Source organism: Schistocerca serialis, chromosome 11 (assembly GCF_023864345.2).
Source record: "Schistocerca serialis cubense isolate TAMUIC-IGC-003099 chromosome 11, iqSchSeri2.2, whole genome shotgun sequence".
In the NCBI taxonomy this organism is placed as follows: Eukaryota; Metazoa; Arthropoda; class Insecta; order Orthoptera; family Acrididae; genus Schistocerca; species Schistocerca serialis.
In genome coordinates, this window is record NC_064648.1 from 163905859 (window position 1) to 163927030 (window position 21172).

General features: G+C 45.3%; 1 protein-coding gene across 1 annotated transcript in view; it reads right to left on the reverse strand.

Moving 5' to 3' along the window:
- LOC126427187 (uncharacterized) overlaps nt 1-21172 on the reverse strand; it is a 40985-nt gene that overhangs the window by 13466 nt on the left and 6347 nt on the right. Inside the window, exons 2-3 of the mRNA XM_050089411.1 lie at nt 17512-17639; nt 6543-6718 (exon numbers count right to left, since the gene is read on the reverse strand). Coding sequence (XP_049945368.1) covers nt 6543-6718; nt 17512-17639 — 304 coding nt within the window. The remainder of the gene's footprint in view (nt 1-6542; nt 6719-17511; nt 17640-21172) is intronic.

Genomic DNA, 21172 nt, shown 5'->3' on the forward strand with positions numbered 1-21172 from the left:
GGCAGCGAAAGAACGGATTTAAATGCAGCAAGGAAGTGAAAAAACAATACCCAGTGAAACAAGCTCTAAAGAAAATCTCGAAACTTCTGGACAGTTGCGAATGTACTACACAGCTATAATGATACAACACTGACTGCCATATTCAGTTTAGGAGCAAGTGCGTTGCAACACAAATTGCCAAATCAACAGAGGTCGCAATAAATACTCGCCACATCGAGCTGGAGTGTCGACAAGCGGGGCAGACCGCTGCCACGGAAGGCAATCGTCGACAATTTGCGTGCAGAGGCAGGGTCTGTGTGCTATAGGCGGCTTTGGCCTGTAGTGCTGGAGCCATTACTGAAGGTATCATGCGAGTCCAGTAATGAAGTGGATTGGAGGAATTTAGAAATGACCGACTGTAAATGGCGATACGTGAACTACAGAAGAGGCACGAAATGGTGCGCTGCCTGAACTAGGAGGGCGGTACCGAAGTTCCACCACTGCCGCTGGAGCTCTGTGGCCCCTCATGCGTCTTTGGTTATCGCCTTTGTACTGACATCCAACAGAAGGTAAACACGCTGGGTCGTATGAATAAACAAGACGACGTTCTCTAGAGAAGATTCTCGGAGCAAAAGGAAAATCTCTGAGAAAGCTCTTACGGGCAAAACATTCGAAGCCATAATCTGTCACGAGAGGGTTCCTTTTTCTCACTACCTCTGCTCCCTGCTGAGTTCTCGGTGTGTGTGGTCTGCCGTGTCCGGCACAGAAAGCACGTGCAGTGTCACGTGTCATTCAGCTCGCTCAAACGGGCGACATGTCTGGAACCGGCACCACTGTGTTCAGGCAGAGTTGCACTACGTTTCATTTTGTTTATTTTATGTGCGCCAACAAATTATTAAGACAATTACGTACAGCTTACGAAAATGCATTTTCTTGAGATGTTACCGAATTTACAACATGCGGAAAACTTTTCAGTTATAGAAGTTAGGCGAACATTATGCGAACGAAATCTTAAGATTACATGACTTTTTATCTACTCCAAGCCGGAACTCTGTCAGAGTTCTCTAACACGAGATAATTTTGGTTACCATGGTGAACATCTGGAAGTGTCAGTGACATCGTTGTTTGGTGTAGGCCTACACCGAAGTTTTCTCGTACGTTAGTCTGAAAACTTAGGCCTACTAAAAAGCAGCAAGAATGTTTTAATTTTTACTTCTTTTGAAAGGTCGTCCCCTCTTCTTTGGTGATTTTCTGGAGGGAAGTTCACCAGGCAAGTAATGTTCTTATTGTGAAACCCATATAAACTTCTACAGTGTCTCTGTTCAGCATTTTGTTGGGCTACATATATCTTTCATTGCCTTCGAAGCAGCATGAATTCTGCCATTACTGTCAAAAAGTATGTAAAACTTAACCTGAACAGAACTTACTCAGCTCAAAGAATGCTAAAGAGCTCGTTTCAATGTTTTCCGATTGTGAGAAGCTCCTCTAGTTTTATTCATACGTAATCGGAGAACATTCTTTGTCTTAAGCAACATCCCTCACCTTTTTACTCGCGATGAGCACGTTCACGGGTGGAGTATATTCTCTGACTCGCTTTACTCATGTTAACCTCAAAATGTCCTCCCAAAATTTCCAGTACGAAGTATATCCTCCGTTTTACTGACACGCCCCACTACACTTCGCCAGCACCTCAGCTCTCACATGGACTCTCCCAGTGGTTCTTCGCCGATCATCTCCCACCCTTCGTCGTCGTCTTCATTGCTTCACCACTCACAGAGAGCCGTAGTCCGGCAGCTCCTTCGCCACTGCCTCCGTCAAATGCTCCACCACCGTCGCCGCCACCTGCGCCACCGTCGACTCCCTCTCCAGCAGCCTCTGCCGCTGGCTCTGTCGCCAACACAGTCGCCAGCCCCAAACCGCGGCCCGCCCCATCGCCCCCACCACTGCCGGTGCCAGAAGTTCCAACCACATCCACATTCGTCACCGCCGTCATAAACTCCTGTCAATGTCCTTATCTACACACAACTGGGGCCACCTATTACACCACAACCCTCATGCATGCAGTCACAAGACTCAAACAAATGAAATAGAATAGATAAAACCTCACGATTCCAAATGAAACCAAGCCAAAAATGATTTCACTAAATTTACGGACATGAAACCAATAATTCCTCTCAACTATCGTCTTTTGTATCTACATCTACATACATAATCCGCAAGCCACCGTGCGGTGCGTGGCGGAGGGTACCCTGTTCCACAACTAGTCGTTGCCTCTCCTGTTCCGCTCGCTGACAGAGCGAGGACAGACGCCTGTCTATATGCCTCCTTAGGAGCCGTAATTCCTCGTATCTTGTCTTCGTGGTCCCTACCAGAAATGTATGCTGGCGTCATTAGGATCGTTCTGCAGCCAGGTTCTCTACACTTGTTTTCTTCGAAATGAGTGTCTTCTTCCCTGCCGCTGCTCACATCTATTACTTTCCCCTCTTTGGGGAAGTGTGAGGGAGAGTTTGTAGCCTTTCGGCTTTTACTCCCCTGTGAACGTGTGTGTCTGATTTTTCTATAGTTTTTTGGTGTCTGTGACTTGTTGTGAGTGAGTCTGGTACTTGCCTGAGGTAGGCGAAGAGATTGGCGTTATATGGGAAGGAACTGGATTAGGGATTGGGTATTGGGATTTTCTCTTCGACTTAATCGTCGAAGATCGTCATAGGGCGCTTATGCTTATCGCGGGACATGTCATACCGACCTAGGGAGTGGATGAGTGCGTTTCCGGATCTGGAAGATCCCTCATAGAATCTGCTGCTGAGCTCCAGGAGCATATACGTAACACTTGCATGCTGATCGAACCTCCGGTAAGAAATCTACCTGCTCCCCCTGAATTGTTTCGATGTCTTCTTTCTATCCGACCTGGTGCAGATCCCAAGCACTCGAGCAATGCTGAACGAGAAGTCGCTCTGGCGTCCTACACGGGATCTCCCTTACATACGAACCACACTTTCACAAAACTCTCCCAATAAACCCAAGTCGACCGTTCGCCTTTCCTACCAGAATCCTCACACGTTTATTCAATTTCACCTCGCTTCGCAACATTACGTCCAGATATTTCAACGAAGTGACTGTGGTAAGCAGGGCACTTGGAGTGCCGTATCCGGATATTACGGGTTCGTTTTTGCTACTCATCCGCTTTCTTCTACAGCAAGAGCCACCTGCCATTCGTCACACCAACAACAAATTTTGTCGACGTCATCTTGTGTCAACCTGCAGTCACTCAACTTATTCCAATTGCTCGTTCTTCCGTTAGCACCCCGCAATGGGACACCGTGTCAAATGCTTTCGAGAAATCTAGAGATATGGAATCTGTCTGTGGCCCTTCATCCATAGCTCTCATGCGAGAAAAGGAAAAGGTGAGTTTCACAGAAGCGATGCTTACCAAAACCGTGTTGATTTGTGCACATAAGCTCCTTAGTCTGAAGAAAGTTGATTATGTTCGAACTGAGAATATGTTCAAGGGTTCTGCAGGAAACAGGGATATTGATCTGCACTTTTTTCCATTCGCTTGGTTCTTAGCGCTGATCGCAAGATTCGCGGTAAATGCAAACTAAGTAAGGGGCCAATGCCGTACACTACTCTTAGTAAAACCAAACTTGCATTCCACCTAGGCATTGCCACTTATTTATTTTCAGCTGTTTCAGCTGTTTCTCTACGCCAGGGGTACTCATTACTATGATTTCCATACGGGACTCTGTGCGATGGTCAAACGACGGCACGTTTGTACCATTCTCCTGCGTGAACGATTTCTTAAACGAGGAATTTTTAACTTCGGCCTTCCCTTTGGAATATTCTACCGTCAAAGCAGACTGGTCAACGTGTGACTGAATAGAAGCGTTAGATCCGCTTAACGATTTTGCAGAGGACCAAAACTTTTTCCGGTTCTCCGGTGGTAGCTGTTGTATGATTCGCGCAGAGATCTTTTCACAGACGCACGAATATCTACAAATCTTGCTGTCCTCATTTGCGCGTTCTCTTTTGAACCGAGAATGTAACAGCCTTTCGTTCCTCAGCATTTTCCGAATTTTGATATTAAAGCACGATGAGTCTTTTCCGCCCTTCATCCACTTAGTAGGCGCATACTTTTCCGGATCACGATTTACAATCTCTTTAAACTTTAGCCATAATTCCTCTATGACCATAATTCTGGAATTAAATGATTGTATTTTATTGTCTAAGTGAGACGCTGACAACTGCATATCAACTCTCCTAGCGTTCTTGACTGATTTACTGACTTTCGTAACCATAGTCGCTATGATGACATCATGTTCACTAATCCCCATCTCTATGCTGACGCCATCGATAAGGTCCTGCCTGTTTGTGCTGGCTGACGAACTAGCTGCTCAACACAGTTTTCGGAAAATGTATTCAAAAGTCCTTCACAAGACTGTCTGTCTGCACGACCTGCAGTGAATCCATAGACGTCCCAGTCTATACTCGGTAGGTTAAGGTCACCGCCAGCTTGTGTCGCGTGATCTGGATATTTATGCAGTGCTGACTATTTACCTTCATTGAATGGCTCCAGCGGAGTCGGGTGGGTAGTAAAAACATCCAACAACTAATATGGTTTCACCTAGTCCTGTTATGTGCGACCACGTAACTTCACTATTGCACACAAATTCAACCTCAGTAAAGAGAATATTTTTTGTCAACTGCAATGAACACTTCCCCTCCTACCGCGTCGAATATGTCTTTCCGATAAACATTCCAAGACTCGCTAAATATCTCAGAGTTTTTTACTTTGGGTCTTAGCCAGATCTCAATTCCAGAATAATTTGAGGCTGAGAACGTTCATGGAGGAGACCAAATTTGGGAACTATGTTACAAATACTTCGACAGTTGACTGACAAAAGTTTCAGAGTCGAACTAACTTTACTCTGAAAGCTATCTGATTTCCCTAAAGGTGTACCAACTGGTGAGTGTTCATGAGAGTACCTCAAGCTACTGGATAGCCTGAAACCCACCACGTGCACTCCACAAGTACTCTGCTATCCTATTAGCTGCTTCCTTTGTGTAGTGCACCCCTGTCTTCAAAACTACCCATCTCCGATTTTCAGTTCACCTTCCCAACCACTGTTACCTTCATTCCCACTGCCTGACACAATATCGATGGTTTTATCCCGTCACACTATCTGCATGTCTCCGTACACAGTGAACCGGTAACCCACTCACAGTTCTGATGACAGATGTGGAGTAGCAAACCAAAAATCCCCACACAATAAACATTGTGGAGTAACAATACGGTTCCTCAAAAACAGCTCCAGTTGGCTGCAAATCATGTTCAATCATCCTGCATAATACTTTATCCTGAGTGCGTATTGTACCACCCTGACCGTGATCTGTGCTACTGCCTGTCTCTGTCATCATCCTATAGCACATAATTTCGTTCCTCACACTGACCACTGCCTCTCCACAGCTGTTTGCCCACATCAATTCTCATGATGAACTTAATTGTGGATGTCGGTTGATCACCTTCGTTTCAGAAGACCTAGTCCATTTCCCAGACACACTCATCCCAAAGTGACTCCCCTATCGACCTCTACAGATATAACTGCAGAAGTCTTTCATCCTATTGACAGTAATCACGACTTAGTCTAATTGTCCATCGTAATCCACGTTCTCCACCTCCATAGCTATCCCACAATAAGCCACCTGAAAGAATCCAACAACACCGCCTCAAGACCTGGGGTGCCTGCTGGGAGCTTGCCCATTCCCACATAGGAGGCCACCTGGTCACCCTCCATAGTGCCAACGTATCTCCTACAACACTCCATTCCACGGCCCCATATGTCAACCACTCGAGAGACTATTCCGCTTTCCTCCCGCTCGCAACCTCCAGTATTTACGCTCTATGCTACGGACTGATTTAAACACACCAACCACAGGACAAAATATAAGAACGATGGCTGTCCGCTTCCTGCCCTCTGCTGACATCTTCCCATCTTCCCTCATCGCTGCTTAGATTTTTCCTCCATCTATTGAGATGAACATGACTTGTGGCCTCTTTTCCTCACCGACTGGATGCCAGTATCTGGACTAGAGTCGCTACTACATGGTATTACCGTAATTTCTCCCGAAGTGTTTTTTTCTTTTTTTTGTCCCGAATAAGACGAGGACAGGCTCACTTTTCGTGTCAGGTTCCACATCATTGTTTCCACAAATTATGAAAACTTCGGAAGTATCTGTAACCATCAATACTTCCTCTAGTAAATGCAGTAGCATCGTTTTTTGTGTCAGTTTTCTCCGCTGGTCTGTTACGTAATACGTGGCACATTTTAAGACACAATGCGAATCAAAAAATCGAAGGCTAAACGGAGTCAAAAACCTTTGTAAATCACGAGTTTCTGTAACCATGTCCTTCACTACTGTCTATTAATGCTAGTTCTTTACTCCATTTTGAATTATATGATCCCTGTGTTTTCTATAACTTTAATGAATACTTTAATGGATAAAAGTGAGATAAACTCCAATAAACCATAGTGAGTGCGACAGACATTTGAGTGTACACTGGTCTATACCTGATTATCACGTGCCCTGGCCCGTCCTTATCTTCTTCCACCTCGTAGTGCTCCACCTGTTTGCTGACTAACTGTATGTCATGTAACCATGCGGTTACTTTCGTGCGCAGCATGTCTTTCACACGTTCCATGTCCTTAATCCAACCGTGGAGTTGCTGATCACTTGCGTGGTTACCCTGAGAAACACAGAAAATAGTTCAAATTACTTTCATAACATCCACAAGCAGCAGCCTGTCTTAGTATACAGTTACATGTAGCACTATTACATGACACTGAAATTACTGCCAGCACATGACTGTAGTACATTCAGTTTTGTACAGGCATAAAAACATTAATGCACAGCAGATGCCTAGTGGGGTTTTATTAAATAAATACATTTCTCAAACTGTGACATCCGATAAGAGAGGTGCAGATATTTCTTGGTAGTTGACATTACAGACGTCTGAATGTATCAATGTATACTCCCGTGACGATGTATCCAACTGAAATGTTCTGGAGCTGCCAGCAGCGTCGAGTTCCTACGTGTAAAGCCACATGGCGTGGCTGGAGCTCTGACGAGATTCTATTCAAACTTTTGAACGATTTTCGAAAATAGAATGGCCAGACTGTTGATAAATCTGTGAAAATCCTACTCGTTACCAACGCTGTGAGAAACCTGAACACATGTTATGACCTTCTACAAACGCAACGATAGACATCAGCTGCTCTATAACTGAACCATTATCTCAGTTAATTGTGCACACACGAAATGTCAGTTCGACTCAAAATTTTGTAGCGTTTGTCTGTCGTCTGGCTGATCGCTTTTGCCGAAAATTTGCGTTTGTAGCTCGTCATCTAACACGATGTCGTCTGTATCTGAACACGTCTCGAATATTGCAGATTTGATGGTATGTATTGACTGTCCAAGTGTTAAAATCGTTTTTTTTCTGGACCATTTTCGGGTACGAAGTTCACATTTATGTCCCATATTAAGGTCTGCGCTCCTTTGGCGTTGTACAAATTGTAGGCTTCTAAGTCAATGCAGTAAAGATATGGCCATTTAATTACACATTTTCATACTTGAAAAGTCACTCACAAAAATCTATAAGGCGCTCCCTGTTGATTTAGAATCATGACATTTTGGAAGAAGCCAGATTTCACAGTGCAAATAAAGGAAAAAAATCTTAAAATCCATAATTGGTAACTATTTAACCCTAGAAAATACTTTTCGTATTATTTTTTATCAGTCTGTCTATTTATCTGTCCATCTGCTGGGAATCTTTTTCTCTGGATCAGTTCTGGGTATCATGTTCAAATTATGTCACATACAAAGGTATCGGACCCTTGGCGGCGTAAAAATTGTAAGCTTATAGCTGACTCCAGTCAACAGATACGGGCGGCCGTTTATGTCTCGTGTTTTGATAATCGAAAACTCACTCATCGAAACCTGTAGGGCGCTCTCCATTGACTTGGAATCATGAGATTTGGCTACAACTAAGTTTTCCGGTACAAGTAAAGCAAAAAATCTGAAACTTGTTAACTTGTAATTATATCACATAAAAATGTTTTCGATTTGGACATACATTGTATTCATCACGAAAGTATAACATACGAACATTATTGCATGCAAAAATTAATTGTATGTTGTATTCATGATTTAGTACGTAAACAGAAATGTGTTATTAAATCTTCTCTCCCTACATACATAAACTAAAGTCCTCTGCTTGCTTGTTCTTGATTGTTTGGGCTGGGCTGAGGAAATAACGTAGAATTTTTGAACCGATCTTGGTATTCCTGGGACCAGAATCTTGCTAGTAAAGTTAAAAAAGTGTCGATAACAGGCAAAAATTATTGGGAATCTTGATTCCCAGGATGGAGAGTTTGTACAGAACACTGAAACAGGTGACAGTAGTTCCACAATAGATTATATTGAGATAGGGAACCAACACTCGAAAGTGCATATTTATTGTGTTAAGGACATACACAGCATACACCACCTAACAACAATGCAGCTCACAGCAATTCTTCAAAGCAACGACTGTCAGTCTGAATGCATGTATTGCAATGATGCCTGCAGCTCTTCACACTCTGGCAAAGATCTCGGGTGTCCGTTGTGCACTCGAACAGTAGCAGCTGATAAACAGTGTAGACACCTGACCACCAAACGGACCTACTGTGCACAACTCGGCTCGTAGCACTCAAGCACCGCAGTGGCGCATTAACCTGTGCCGCAAGCACACCACTGACCCTGCTGTCAGCTGTCCATCGCATCAGATAGCTTGTGTCGTGTTCATGGTGAGGTGTGTTGCTGTGTACAGTGCACAATGAGTAATCAAAGATGAAATGTGCAAGCACTGCGACGAACGGATTTTGAGCCCTATGTCTGCTTGTGTCAATCCAGTATCGTTCACAGCGCTCTATTGTCCAACTTCATACAGTTTGTATTGTTTGTGGATGAGGCCTCATTCATCCGTGATGTTGTTTTCAAAAGCCAAACAGGCAGATCTAGAATGAGGACAACACCCACGCCACACATATCGGAGGCCAACAGCAAAGATTCTCAGTCAAGGTATTTTAGGGCATTATCCAAGATCATTCCACTTTGATGTTAATGTTTGCAAGCACCTGAAGAATACTCACACTCATTGTAGGACTGGAAAGGGGGGGGGGGGTCTTCTCTGATGGGCATTGCGATCGCTGGATCTTACGACCCTCGACTTCATTCTCTGAGGTGATGCCTAGATGTAGGTGTACGAAACACCTGTAGATACAGCTGAAGACCTGCTTGCCAGGGTCCAAGCTGCCCGCCTCCTGGTACAACATTGTTGCTCACGGGCGAGGCCTCCACGACGAGTGCGGCCGCTTCATGTTTACAGATGATTGAAGATGTAGCTGTTGTCACACGCGTCGACTCAGTCTGTGTTTCGACAAGTTTCTACAAAGTTGTCACTTCTGCCGAGCTGCTCAGAACAACGAAGTGTTACATGTCTTGGAAGACAGTAGCGTGATTGACTCGCTTCCACTATCGCAGTAGCAGCCACGATACAGGAATGACCTGTGAGGATATGCTGACATCACTCCGAAACTGTGATCACAGAGAGAGCGTCATGCACGTCAAAGGTCGTGAGGTGGTGGCAAGAATGTGGGAAATTTTCAAGAACACTGCCATCCTGAATTTGGAATCATTCAACTGTATGTCAGTCAGACACCTTAGGCAAGTGCACGGTGGTGGAGAGAATAACGGATTTACTTGTGTTGCAGATATGTGCAAATATTATTTTCTTAATAAAATTTTTGTACTTATTTAGATACTCCCGAGCTCATTTCTTACAGTTCTTTTGTCAGCTATGTTTATTTACCGGGTGACATCTACACTCTTTTTGGAGAACTGTCGAGACGATTTCCCAAGTTTCTGCAATGTGTTTCTCAAGACGTAGCCGATCTGCAGCTACTTGCCGCCAGCATATTCCATTTCGTGCGTTTCTGTCACAGCACTATCCCACTCGTTTAATATGTGGAAGTTCTTCTTCTTACGAGAAATAAACCCGTTTGTGCTGCCTTGCGTCCACGCTTGGTAAGTAATGAGAGTAGTAGCAAGTTGAGAGAGGCGTGTTCAAATCTGTACCAACACGCTGGGCACTGTCGCAATGCGCTATGTGTAAGTAATGTTAGTGGGGAGAGGAGAAGCGTGATGGACTGCGACTTGAATTGCTGATCAGCGCACGCTGCGTGGCTGAAGGGGTTTGTAAACAGCCCTGCGGAGGGCGACCCGAGTCTTTCTCTCTCTCCGACTGCCAGCCAGCCCTGATATCGGAGTCAAGCGCTCGTGCGGTATCCGTGACGACGATGGTGACTGCAGTCATGGCCACGCACGTTGGATAACAATGATGACGCCGCACTGCTGTCACTGTTTACCGACGACGGTGTGACGTCATTCATCATGGTCACCTTGGCTGAGGATGAAAGCAACTATACATATTTTCTACAGTGTTTTTGTTTATACACTACTGGCCCACAGGAAGAAGATGCAGTGATACGCAAATGATTAGCTTTTCAGAGCATTCACACAATGCTGGCGCCGGTGGCGACACCTACAACGTGCTGACATGAGGAAAGTTTCCAACCGATTTCTCATACACAAACAGCAGTTGACTGGCGTTGCCTGGTGAAACGTTGTTATGATGCCTCGTGTAAGGAGGAGAAATGCGCACCATCACGTTTCCGACTTTGATAAAGGTCAGATTGTAGCCTATCGCGATTGCGGTTTATCGTACCGCGACATTGCTGCTCGCGTTGGTCGAGATCCAATGACTGTTAGCAGAATACGGAACGCCGTGCTGGATCCCAACGGTCTCGTATCACTAGCAGTCGAGATGACAGGCATCCTATCGGTATGGCTGTAATGGATCGTGCAGCCATGTCCAGATGGGGACGTTGCAAGACAACAATCATCTGCACGAACATTTCGATGACGTTTGCAGCATCACGGACTATCAGCTCGGACACCGTGGCTGCGGTTACCCTTGACGCTGCATCACAGACAGGAGCGCCTGCTATGGTGTACTCAACGACCAACCTGGGTGCACGAATGGCAAAACGTCATTTTTCCGGATGAATCCAGGTTCTGTTTACAGCATCATGATGGTCGCATTCGTGTTTGGCGACATCGCGGTGAACGCACATTGGAAGCGCGTATTCGCCATCGCCATACTGGCGTATCACCCGGCGTGACGGTATTGGGTGCCATTGGTTACACGTCTCGGGCACCTCTTGTTCGCAATGACGGCACTTTGAACAGTGGACGTTACATTGCAGATGTCTTACGACCCGTGGCTTCACCTTCATTCGATCCCTGCGAAATCCTACATTTCAGCAGGACAATTCCTGACCGCATGCTGCAGGTCCTGTACGGGCCTTTGTGGATACAGAAAATGTTCGACTGCTGCCCTGGCCAGCACATTCTCCAGATCTCTCACCAATTGAAAACGTCTGGTCAATGGTGGCCGAGCAACTGGCTCGTCACAATACGCCAGTCACTACTCTTGATGAACTGTGGTATCGTGTTGAAGCTGCATGGGCAGCTGCACCTGTACACGCCATCAAAGCTCTTTTTGAGTCAATGCCCAGACGTGTCAAGGCCGTTATTACGGCAAGAGGTGGTTGTTCTGGATACTGATTTCTCAGGATCTACGCACCGAAATTCCATGAAAATGTAATCACTGTCAGTTCTAGAATAATATATTTGTCCAATGAATACCCGTTTATCATCTGCATTTCTTCTTGGTGTAGCAATTTTAATGGCTAGTAGTGTAAGTGATTCTTATGGGTTCTAATTCTTCTTTTCTAGGTGCGAGCAGGCGTTACTCGCTGTGGGATCTGAACCCAGCAGCTGATAATGATGATGACGATGATGATGATCTCTGGGGAACGACTTCGATCGTTCAGAGGCAGATATCGCTTACTCTACAGTATTAAATTTTTTGTTTGTTATTTTTGAGATGCTCTAGTTTGTACCCAATGCGATTATCGCTGTTTTGACGCGACCACCAGCTACTAGTTCTTTTGCACCTGTGTTTTCGTTTGGGCTTGTCCATATTCTTTCAGACACATTCCCCTGCCCACGTCATAGAGCTCCTCTAGTACCCATGCTGGATATGCCCTTTATGACAAACATGCCCACTGATGATGAGTTGCTGGAAGTGTAATCCAGTAATGAACACAACAACAGTTTTACTTGTAAGTACTCAGAATTTATTATTATTATTATACGAATACGGATTTTTATTTCTCCTCCCTTAGATACTAATCAACTGCGTTTGTTTCTCCTTCACGTGTGCAGAGCTATTAGGAGTTCGACGTGTCGTTGAGGGGAAGGGCATTGTCCAAGTTAGGGGGAGAGCTGTCGTGACATCATGGGGTGAGTCGATACCAGAGCGGTCATACTGAGTCACTTTTCTGAGGTGCAGGAAAGGGAGTCCTGTAAGACACTCAGCTGTATACCCTACCTTGATTTATGTTCATAAGATTTTGATCAACTTATTGTGGGGTTCAGTTACATCTCTGTTCAAAAGTATATACTGCTAACAAAAAGCATGTCCTAATGCCCGGAATAATGATGAGAGGAATTTAAATAGATTTCCATGGTTGCTTCTCGCTAGCGATAGAAATTACCCTAAAAATACAGGGCATACAGATACACAACAAACACCAGATGTCCACTGACGTTCTAATTTCTCATTTATGACCCGAATGTAGGAAAGCCATAAGAAGAAGACAAACATTAACACGCTGTGTGGTACATCGACAAAGAAGTCGAGCGTAAATTAGGCGGTCCCCTCTTCTTGTCCATATTAGCCGAGAAACATCCAAAAAGTGTAGCCCTGCTGCTAATCTCTGAAGACGATAAGCAACACAACGTATGGATAAAATGCATGTCCCACCGACGTTCCTCTGAAATGAACACAAAAAAGGTGCAAGATATTTTTGCTGTAGATGGCTCAAGTCGTTTACTAAGAGCATGTTTCTTGAAAGACACCTGATTGCCTGCTAGAGCCAGGAAACAATAGGTGTGGAAATGCTTATCAAGGATAAACGGTTCCCGAAGTTTAAGAATGCCTGTCACCAACACTTCTTATCTCGATGATGTAGAGTTTCAAGAGTTTCAGCTTGTGACGGAGAAGGGGTCTTTCCATATGAATATCTGGATTCTCTAGTAAACTAAGAGGCATTTCCATAATGAATGGAAAGAACGGGCACTTGGTGAATGAACAGCAGGACTTCGGCATCTCTGATTTATCAGAACATGTAAAATGATGAACACGAATGTACATCTGACCGGAAACATCTTCGAGAGGTTCTGTAGCATATGGCTGAGATTTCGTGGGATGCCATGTTAAGAAAGACACAAGCCAGCAGCGAATTCTTGACCAATGTTGAGATGCATGTCTTCCTGGAACATGCGGTCCACGAGTGACTTTGCCAATGTGTGCGCAGGTATGCCAAGGCAAATAACTTGTAAATAATCGAGTGGGAGTACAGGTTGTCTGACGACTTCAGTTTCATCCTTTACCTGGATGTAAACTGTCTCTCAAAGCAAACCATGCACCAAAGTCTCCCTTTTCAAGGGCTCTCATGGATGTCCAAAGCGGAAATCACCAGACTGAGGAAAGAGATCAAATATGTGGCCGCTGATGCTGTTGAGGGATATGTCCTAGAGATAGAGCTGGACTATCCCACAAGTCTGCATGACAAACACGCTGATTTGCACAGCCTGAAAGACTTTCAGGTTCAGGGACTTCAACAGGTGCCTCCTCTAGGGCATTGGCGCTGCGCCACAAATGCTTATCAGGAGACATTTCGACCGAGGTTATTTACTGAGGTATATACTGCAATTCCAGCTGGAAGCAGGGGTGTCCTACCACGATCACAAATGGTTCATCGGGGGGCATAGGTGTGGAAATCTGCTGCACCCACACTATTTACTGACGTGTCTGGGTGGGTTTATTTGTTAGTAAAAAGATAAAAAGGTGTTCCACTTGATTGGGTGTGTATGGAATAGTTTGATGAACTGTTTGTTACAGTTCTGACTGCATGTTTCAGATTATGAATGTTTCATTGCACACTGCGTGCGTCCATGTGTGTGTGTGTGTGTGTGTGTGTGCGTGTGTGTGTGTGTGTGTGTGTGTGTGTGTGAGAGAGAGAGAGAGAGAGAGAGAGAGAGAGAGACAGAGTATACATTTCGTGTGGAACATGTACAATATGCATCCGTGTAAAGAAAGTATTTTATATGTTTATGGTGCGTGTGTGTGTGTGTGAGTGTGTGTGTGTGTGTGTGTGTGTGTGTGTATTGTTTTTGAGCTGCCATTGCTGTTGCTGTTCTAAGTATGTACACACTGAAAACTTCTCTCTGTCTCTCTCTCTCTCTCTCTGAGTTACTAATAAGTGTTTAATAGACATTGGAAATTGAAAAATTTCCTTATTCACAAAAGAATGTGTATATTGTAATGAATCAATTATGAAATAACAAAACTGTTACGTATATCACAAATACGAGAAAAAATGGAAATTAAAAAGCTTTCAGTTGTTTTCACAATACAGTTGTTCTTCTTTTTCATATTTTTTGAATGAAATACCTCCTTTATAAGTTTTATATTGATGGCAGGTGTCAGAGAAAAAAGAAATCCTTTTCGAATACAATATTTTTTAAATTTACATACATACATACATGGCCGACCGGTTCAAGGCGGGATCGCGATTTATCGCCTCCAATTCGTATTTGCGTCAGTAGAGCTTTGCGGATGTGCGCCAGGAAAACCGCACGCGTTTACGTGTGTGTGTGTGTGTGTGTGTGTGTGTGTGTGTGTGTGGGACGTGTGTCACGTCCTCGCTGTGACAGCGTGCGGTTAGCGGTCAGCGGGCAGCTAACACCCCGATTGTGGTCTGAGCCGCTTCGTGCTTCCGACAGCCCGGCTGTGGGCGTCACAGCAACACAGGGCGAGGGAGGCCAGCGAGCGACACGGGCCGAGTCCACACAGTAGGGGGCCCGGCGCACGGCCCAACCCAAACTCACAGTAGTGGTGACACGTGGCTGCAGTCGACTCTTACCCGTACGTCGATAAGCAGTACAGAAAACGAGAAATAAAATTCAGAATTTCCCTCGTTGTGCAGGACCAGTGAATTGGAAGGTGGTGCACACTTTTGAATCGGCACCTTCCAATACGTTGAATCCGTCGTCCTTGCCATGGCGCCACTGCGATTTCTGCCATCTAGACCTAATCTATGCCGGCCGGTGTGGCCGAGCGGTTCTAAACGCTTCAGTCTGGAACCGCGCGACTGCTACGGTCGCAGGTTCGAATCCTGCCTCTGGCATGGATGTGTGTGATGTCCTTAGGTTGGTTAGGTTTAAGTAGTTCTAAGCTCTAGGGGACTGATGACCTCAGAAGTTAAGTCCCATAGTGCTCAGAGCCATTTGAACTATTCTCACCATACATACATACATATTTGTACACAGTATTATGTGAGAGCCCAGTTACCAGGGGCACAGGGTCAAAATCGTAAGCTGCCTCGTTACCTGGGCCACAGCACGCCCTGCCGTACTACTCTGCAGGGCTGCAGTGAAGAACCACGAGAGGAATTATCTCGAATACGAATACCTCAAGACTGCTGCAGCTGTCTGAAGACTTAAGTGTCACTGAGAAAGCAAAGTGTGTCTTTCAATGGAATCTATCTGTACAACAATGGTTTCACTGAATAACTTTTCGCAATTACACTTTTCCTAAGTAGGTGCAGTGTATCATCAACGAAGCGTAGCTGCACCGCAAATGTAATAAAGAAGTCGTCCTTTAAATGTTCTCGCAAGCTGTGAGGTACTAACTCTACAAAATATTGGATACGTATCAGGTAAATTGCCTTTGCTGCAGTGAAATGCATGGATGATGGTAACGAAAACAAGATGCAATGACAGGACGTGATACGATGTCGGCGGAAACCATTCTTAAATACGGAACCCGCTACTATCAATCGTTGAAATTACCATCCAGCAAACATCTGTAGTAATTATAGCAAAAAGATTTAACCTACCCAGAACCTTTTCACTTCACTAAAACAGGTATCGCCTATTTCTCTTCTCAAAGGATCCAAAATGAGGCTCGCACGATACTTTACGGACTGGCACGTTGCTACATACGCCACAAAAAGTTACACAAAGACACGGATCATACTGCGTCCTTTTGCTTTCCATGTATACTACTGTCAGAATCCAAACAGTCATAATGCACAGTGGCCATTCTATGTGTTAAGGTTGGGTTGCTTAGGGAAGGAGACCAGACAGCGAGGTCATCGGTCTCATCGGATTAGGGAAGGATGGCGAAGGAAGTCGGCCGTGCCCTAAATCAGAATGGCCGGACACGGGATTGAACCGTCGTCCTCCCGAATGCGAGTCCAGTGTATGTGTTGAGACCACATAGCTTTTATTCTCGGTAGTGGGAAAATCACTGGTGGTAGTGTTCATAAATCATAGACAGAGAATTCAGACTCGATAATGGTTCGAGTTAGGCCACGAGACACGTGCAGAAAGGCTAACGACTAAGATGGATGCTCTCAGAATGCAGCATCCGGTTTCAGGTTAGTCTGACAGAGATTTTCATTGGCCTTGACATATTCATAAAATGTTCTGGTTGTGACTGTAGTAGCACAGTGCCTTTAATAAAGCCACTCGCAGACGCAACACGCGCTAACTGGTGGACCCCAGCTGCAGGGTTTCGTTATTGACGCGCGTCCTCTGTGGCTGCGGCAGCTGGGGCATTGCCGTGTCACACGGACAGTGCTGGCTGGCAGTGGTGAGCACAGGGGGCCACCAATGGCGTCGAGCCACAGGTGTCAGCTGCGCTATCGTCTTGTCATGGAGTCGTGGGAAATGGTCACGTGAATGTTAAGGTGGGAAGACGTTGAACAGTTGTGTCGAAATGTATGAATTATGTGGTATGTATACAGGTTCATTACGAGATTTGAAGTTGGCGAACCTCCATGTTGAGAGAAGTAATTTTATAGGCCTTCCATATGGAGTAGAGATTCTTAGGAAGAGAAGATGCTGATGGAGACTTGAAATGCCACACTGAGACTCTAGACCACTCTCCATTAAATATGAAGCTAACATGCTTCAGCTTGTAAAGCAGGATTGGATGCAAAGTTAATCTGTTAAAGAAGTACCTAGCAAATACGAGAAAAGAAAGATACAGACGATTTTCTTCGATCTCTAACCATTCCGAGCTTAGCCTCCCTGTATCATAGCCCCAAAAGGCTCACAGAAGTAGAGGTTGGCTCAGAATTCTTCCTGAAGGTTAGTATTAGAACTGTAGAGCCAAAGATAGCTACAGTGTGAAGAAGGTAAACTGGGAAACACTCTCCAAGAACTGGCCAGGTGGTGTGTGCCATTTTCTCACCCCCTGTACGTATAATACAGTTTATAAGAGGAGGAAAAAACTCCACTTACCATTCGTTCGAATGCGAGGGGAACCAACAGCTGTGAGGCGTGCGTCGCACCGAGTGAGAGCAGCTGCGCGAAGTCCCGCCAGTAGCTGGAGAGGCGTTCCCGGAAAACAGCCGCCTGGGCCTGGAGTTCTGCACAAGACGGGAGACGACGGACTGGTGAACAAGCCGGTGGATCAGACTTCTGTAGGAAGCACAGCTTTCACTTTCTGCCCCCACAAAGTGTATGCAGGTAGCATTTACCTTTTGAAACTAGATCAATATACAATGTCAGTAATCGTATGAGTTACAGCACGGACATCTTGACCGGACGTTACAAAGCTCATATTCCAGCGACAAATTTAAAGAGCACATCAAGGAAACAGAGAGGAGTACCATCACCTAACGTAGATCCAGTAATAAAAATTAACCTAATGGTAGAAGTATCAAAATCCTGAAGAAGTGGAAATATACAACTACACTCCTGGAAATTGAAATAAGAACACCGTGAATTCATTGTCCCAGGAAGGGGAAACTTTATTGACACATTCCTGGGGTCAGATACATCACATGATCACACTGACAGAACCACAGGCACATAGACACAGGCAACAGAGCATGCACAATGTCGGCACTAGTACAGTGTATATCCACCTTTCGCAGCAATGCAGGCTGCTATTCTCCCATGGAGACGATCGTAGAGATGCTGGATGTAGTCCTGTGGAACGGCTTGCCATGCCATTTCCACCTGGCGCCTCAGTTGGACCAGCGTTCGTGCTGGACGTGCAGACCGCGTGAGACGACGCTTCATCCAGTCCCAAACATGCTCAATGGGGGACAGATCCGGAGATCTTGCTGGCCAGGGTAGTTGACTTACACCTTCTAGAGCACGTTGGGTGGCACGGGATACATGCGGACGTGCATTGTCCTGTTGGAACAGCAAGTTCCCTTGCCGGTCTAGGAATGGTAGAACGATGGGTTCGATGACGGTTTGGATGTACCGTGCACTATTCAGTGTCCTCTCGACGATCACCAGTGGTGTACGGCCAGTGTAGGAGATCGCTCCCCACACCATGATGCCGGGTGTTGGCCCTGTGTGCCTCGGTCGTATGCAGTCCTGATTGTGGCGCTCACCTGCACGGCGCCAAACACGCATACGACCATCATTGGCATCAAGGCAGAAGCGACTCTCATCGCTGAAGACGACACGTCTCCATTCGTCTCTCCATTCACGCCTGTCGCGACACCACTGGAGGCGGGCTGCACGATGTTGGGGCGTGAGCGGAAGACGGCCTAACGGTGTGCGGGACCGTAGCCCAGCTTCATGGAGACGGTTGCGAATGGTCCTCGCCGATACCCCAGGAGCAACAGTGTCCCTAATTTGCTGGGAAGTGGCGGTGCGGTCCCCTATGGCACTGCGTTGGATCCTACGGTCTTGGCGCGTATCCGTGCGTCGCTGCGGTCCGATCCCAGGTCGACGGGCACGTGCACCTTCCGCCGACCACTGGCGACAACATCCATGTACTGTGGAGACCTCACGCCCCACGTGTTGAGCAATTCGGCGGTACGTCCACCCGGCCTCCCGCATGCCCACTATACGCCCTCGCTCAAAGTCCGTCAACTGCACATACGGTTCACGTCCACGCTGTCGCGGCATGCTACCAGTGTTAAAGACTGCGATGGAGCTCCGTATGCCACGGCAAACTGGCTGACACTGACGGCGGCGGTGCACAAATGCTGCGCAGCTAGCGCCATTCGACGGCCAACACCGCGGTTCTTGGTGTGTCCGCTGTGCCGTGCGTGTGATCATTGCTTGTACAGCCCTCTCGCAGTGTCCGGAGCAAGTATGGTGGGTCTGACACACCGGTGTCAATGTGTTCTTTTTTCCATTTCCAGGAGTGTATTTCAATAATCACCCACACAGCTTGCCCAACAATAAGACAGATTTAAGAAATAAGAGACCTCGAGATAAATTCCAGTCAGTTTTATGTGCTAATAACAGAAAGTAACATAAATGAGAATGTATAGTTTGGCTATTTGACTTTGACTTACTGACAAGCATAGGACGTAACGATTTGCGCAGAATCGTGTATATGCTGGTTTTATAATATGAGTAGTCTTTACGACGTTTCCCGTGAGTTGTATATGTATGGAAATGAGGAAGAATTATGTCCACTCATAAACGTTTTTATATTTAGGATGTATTTATTTTAACATAAGTAATATATTTTAGTAATTCAGTAAAAAATTGAATAAGGTGTTTTGCAAGTGTACCTGAAAAAGCCATTCTCGGCCTAAACTTTCTAAGGACCATGGAAATGTATGACTACATTTGTAATGGTACAGCACCTTGAATATTAACAGTACATTTTACAATTACATGATGATACACATAATGTTCTGTAATTTGTGACAAGTATCCCATCACATGTTTCTATCTCACTTTTTCTTTTTGTTTGTCCACCGGATCAATTCATGAACGAAAGTTGTTGTGAATGCGATTTATACCTTTGTGATGTTAATGTGGTACAAAGAATACACATGTAAAATTATATATATATATATATATATATATATATATATATATATGATTATTACTGCCATGTTTTTATGAGCAGCCAAGCTACTGTAAGCCTTTGACGATGGATACCATATGTACTATTACGCACTATCACAATAAAGAAATGTCTTATCTTATTTCTTTACACCAAATGCTTGTATCGTAAACAGAATGCCAAATTTTATTAACAAATGTAAACACGATATTAAGATACTCTGGTATAAAACGTTTACTGTGGCATGTACAATCACTGCTAAGGGCAAAGAAGAAACGACTTGTGAATATGTTCCCCACGAACCGCCTCAGTTGTCGTATAAACAACATGAACAGTGATTTGAGGAGATTCATGTTAGTGATGTTAACATCAGTAACAATAAATTTACCTTATGCCATTGCTATGATCCTTGAGCTCATCTAATGTTGATGTACTCTCGGAGTTAGGAGACTCAACATACAGAGACAGCAGTGAGATATACACACGTCAGAAGATTTGTAAATTTTGACACCCCCAGTGGCCCGATGCAAGTGATGTGCTGTTTTTAGCATTTTTTGTAATATAACTGCCTCATGTATGCGAGGATAGTGGCGTTCTATACATGCCATCTGCACTTCACTTTTCGGTTATTGCTGTATACCAGTATAAAGGGCATAGGATCGAAAATGTAGTCGTGAAAACAAATAATGTTACAGTTAATGGCAGACACAACGTCTTTAAGAAAAATACTGCATTGGAATTACTCAGCGCAAATCGCAAAAGAGAAAGTCCAAAGAACGTGCATCATTATGTCTCTGTAAAAAAACCAATCATCGGCATGCGGGACTTGAGAGCATCGTACCGAAACATTACACTGGCATCTGGCTGTAGGGCAACGACTCCCAGAATGTATAGCCACGGGTTGGGAGAAGTTCACCGGCCATCACAGACAGACCGATGTAACCTGGGTTGAGATCTGTGGCTACCACTGACACCACACCACAAGCAGCATAGTGTAGGGCGTTCTGTGGTGTTCAGCGGCGGGAGTCGCTTTTGCCTGTGGCGGTCAGGTCGACGCTGCTCTGTCCTCAGGTGGCCTCGTGAGACGTCACGGGAAGCAGCGGCCGTCGAGGTGCCTACCTTTCCAGCCAC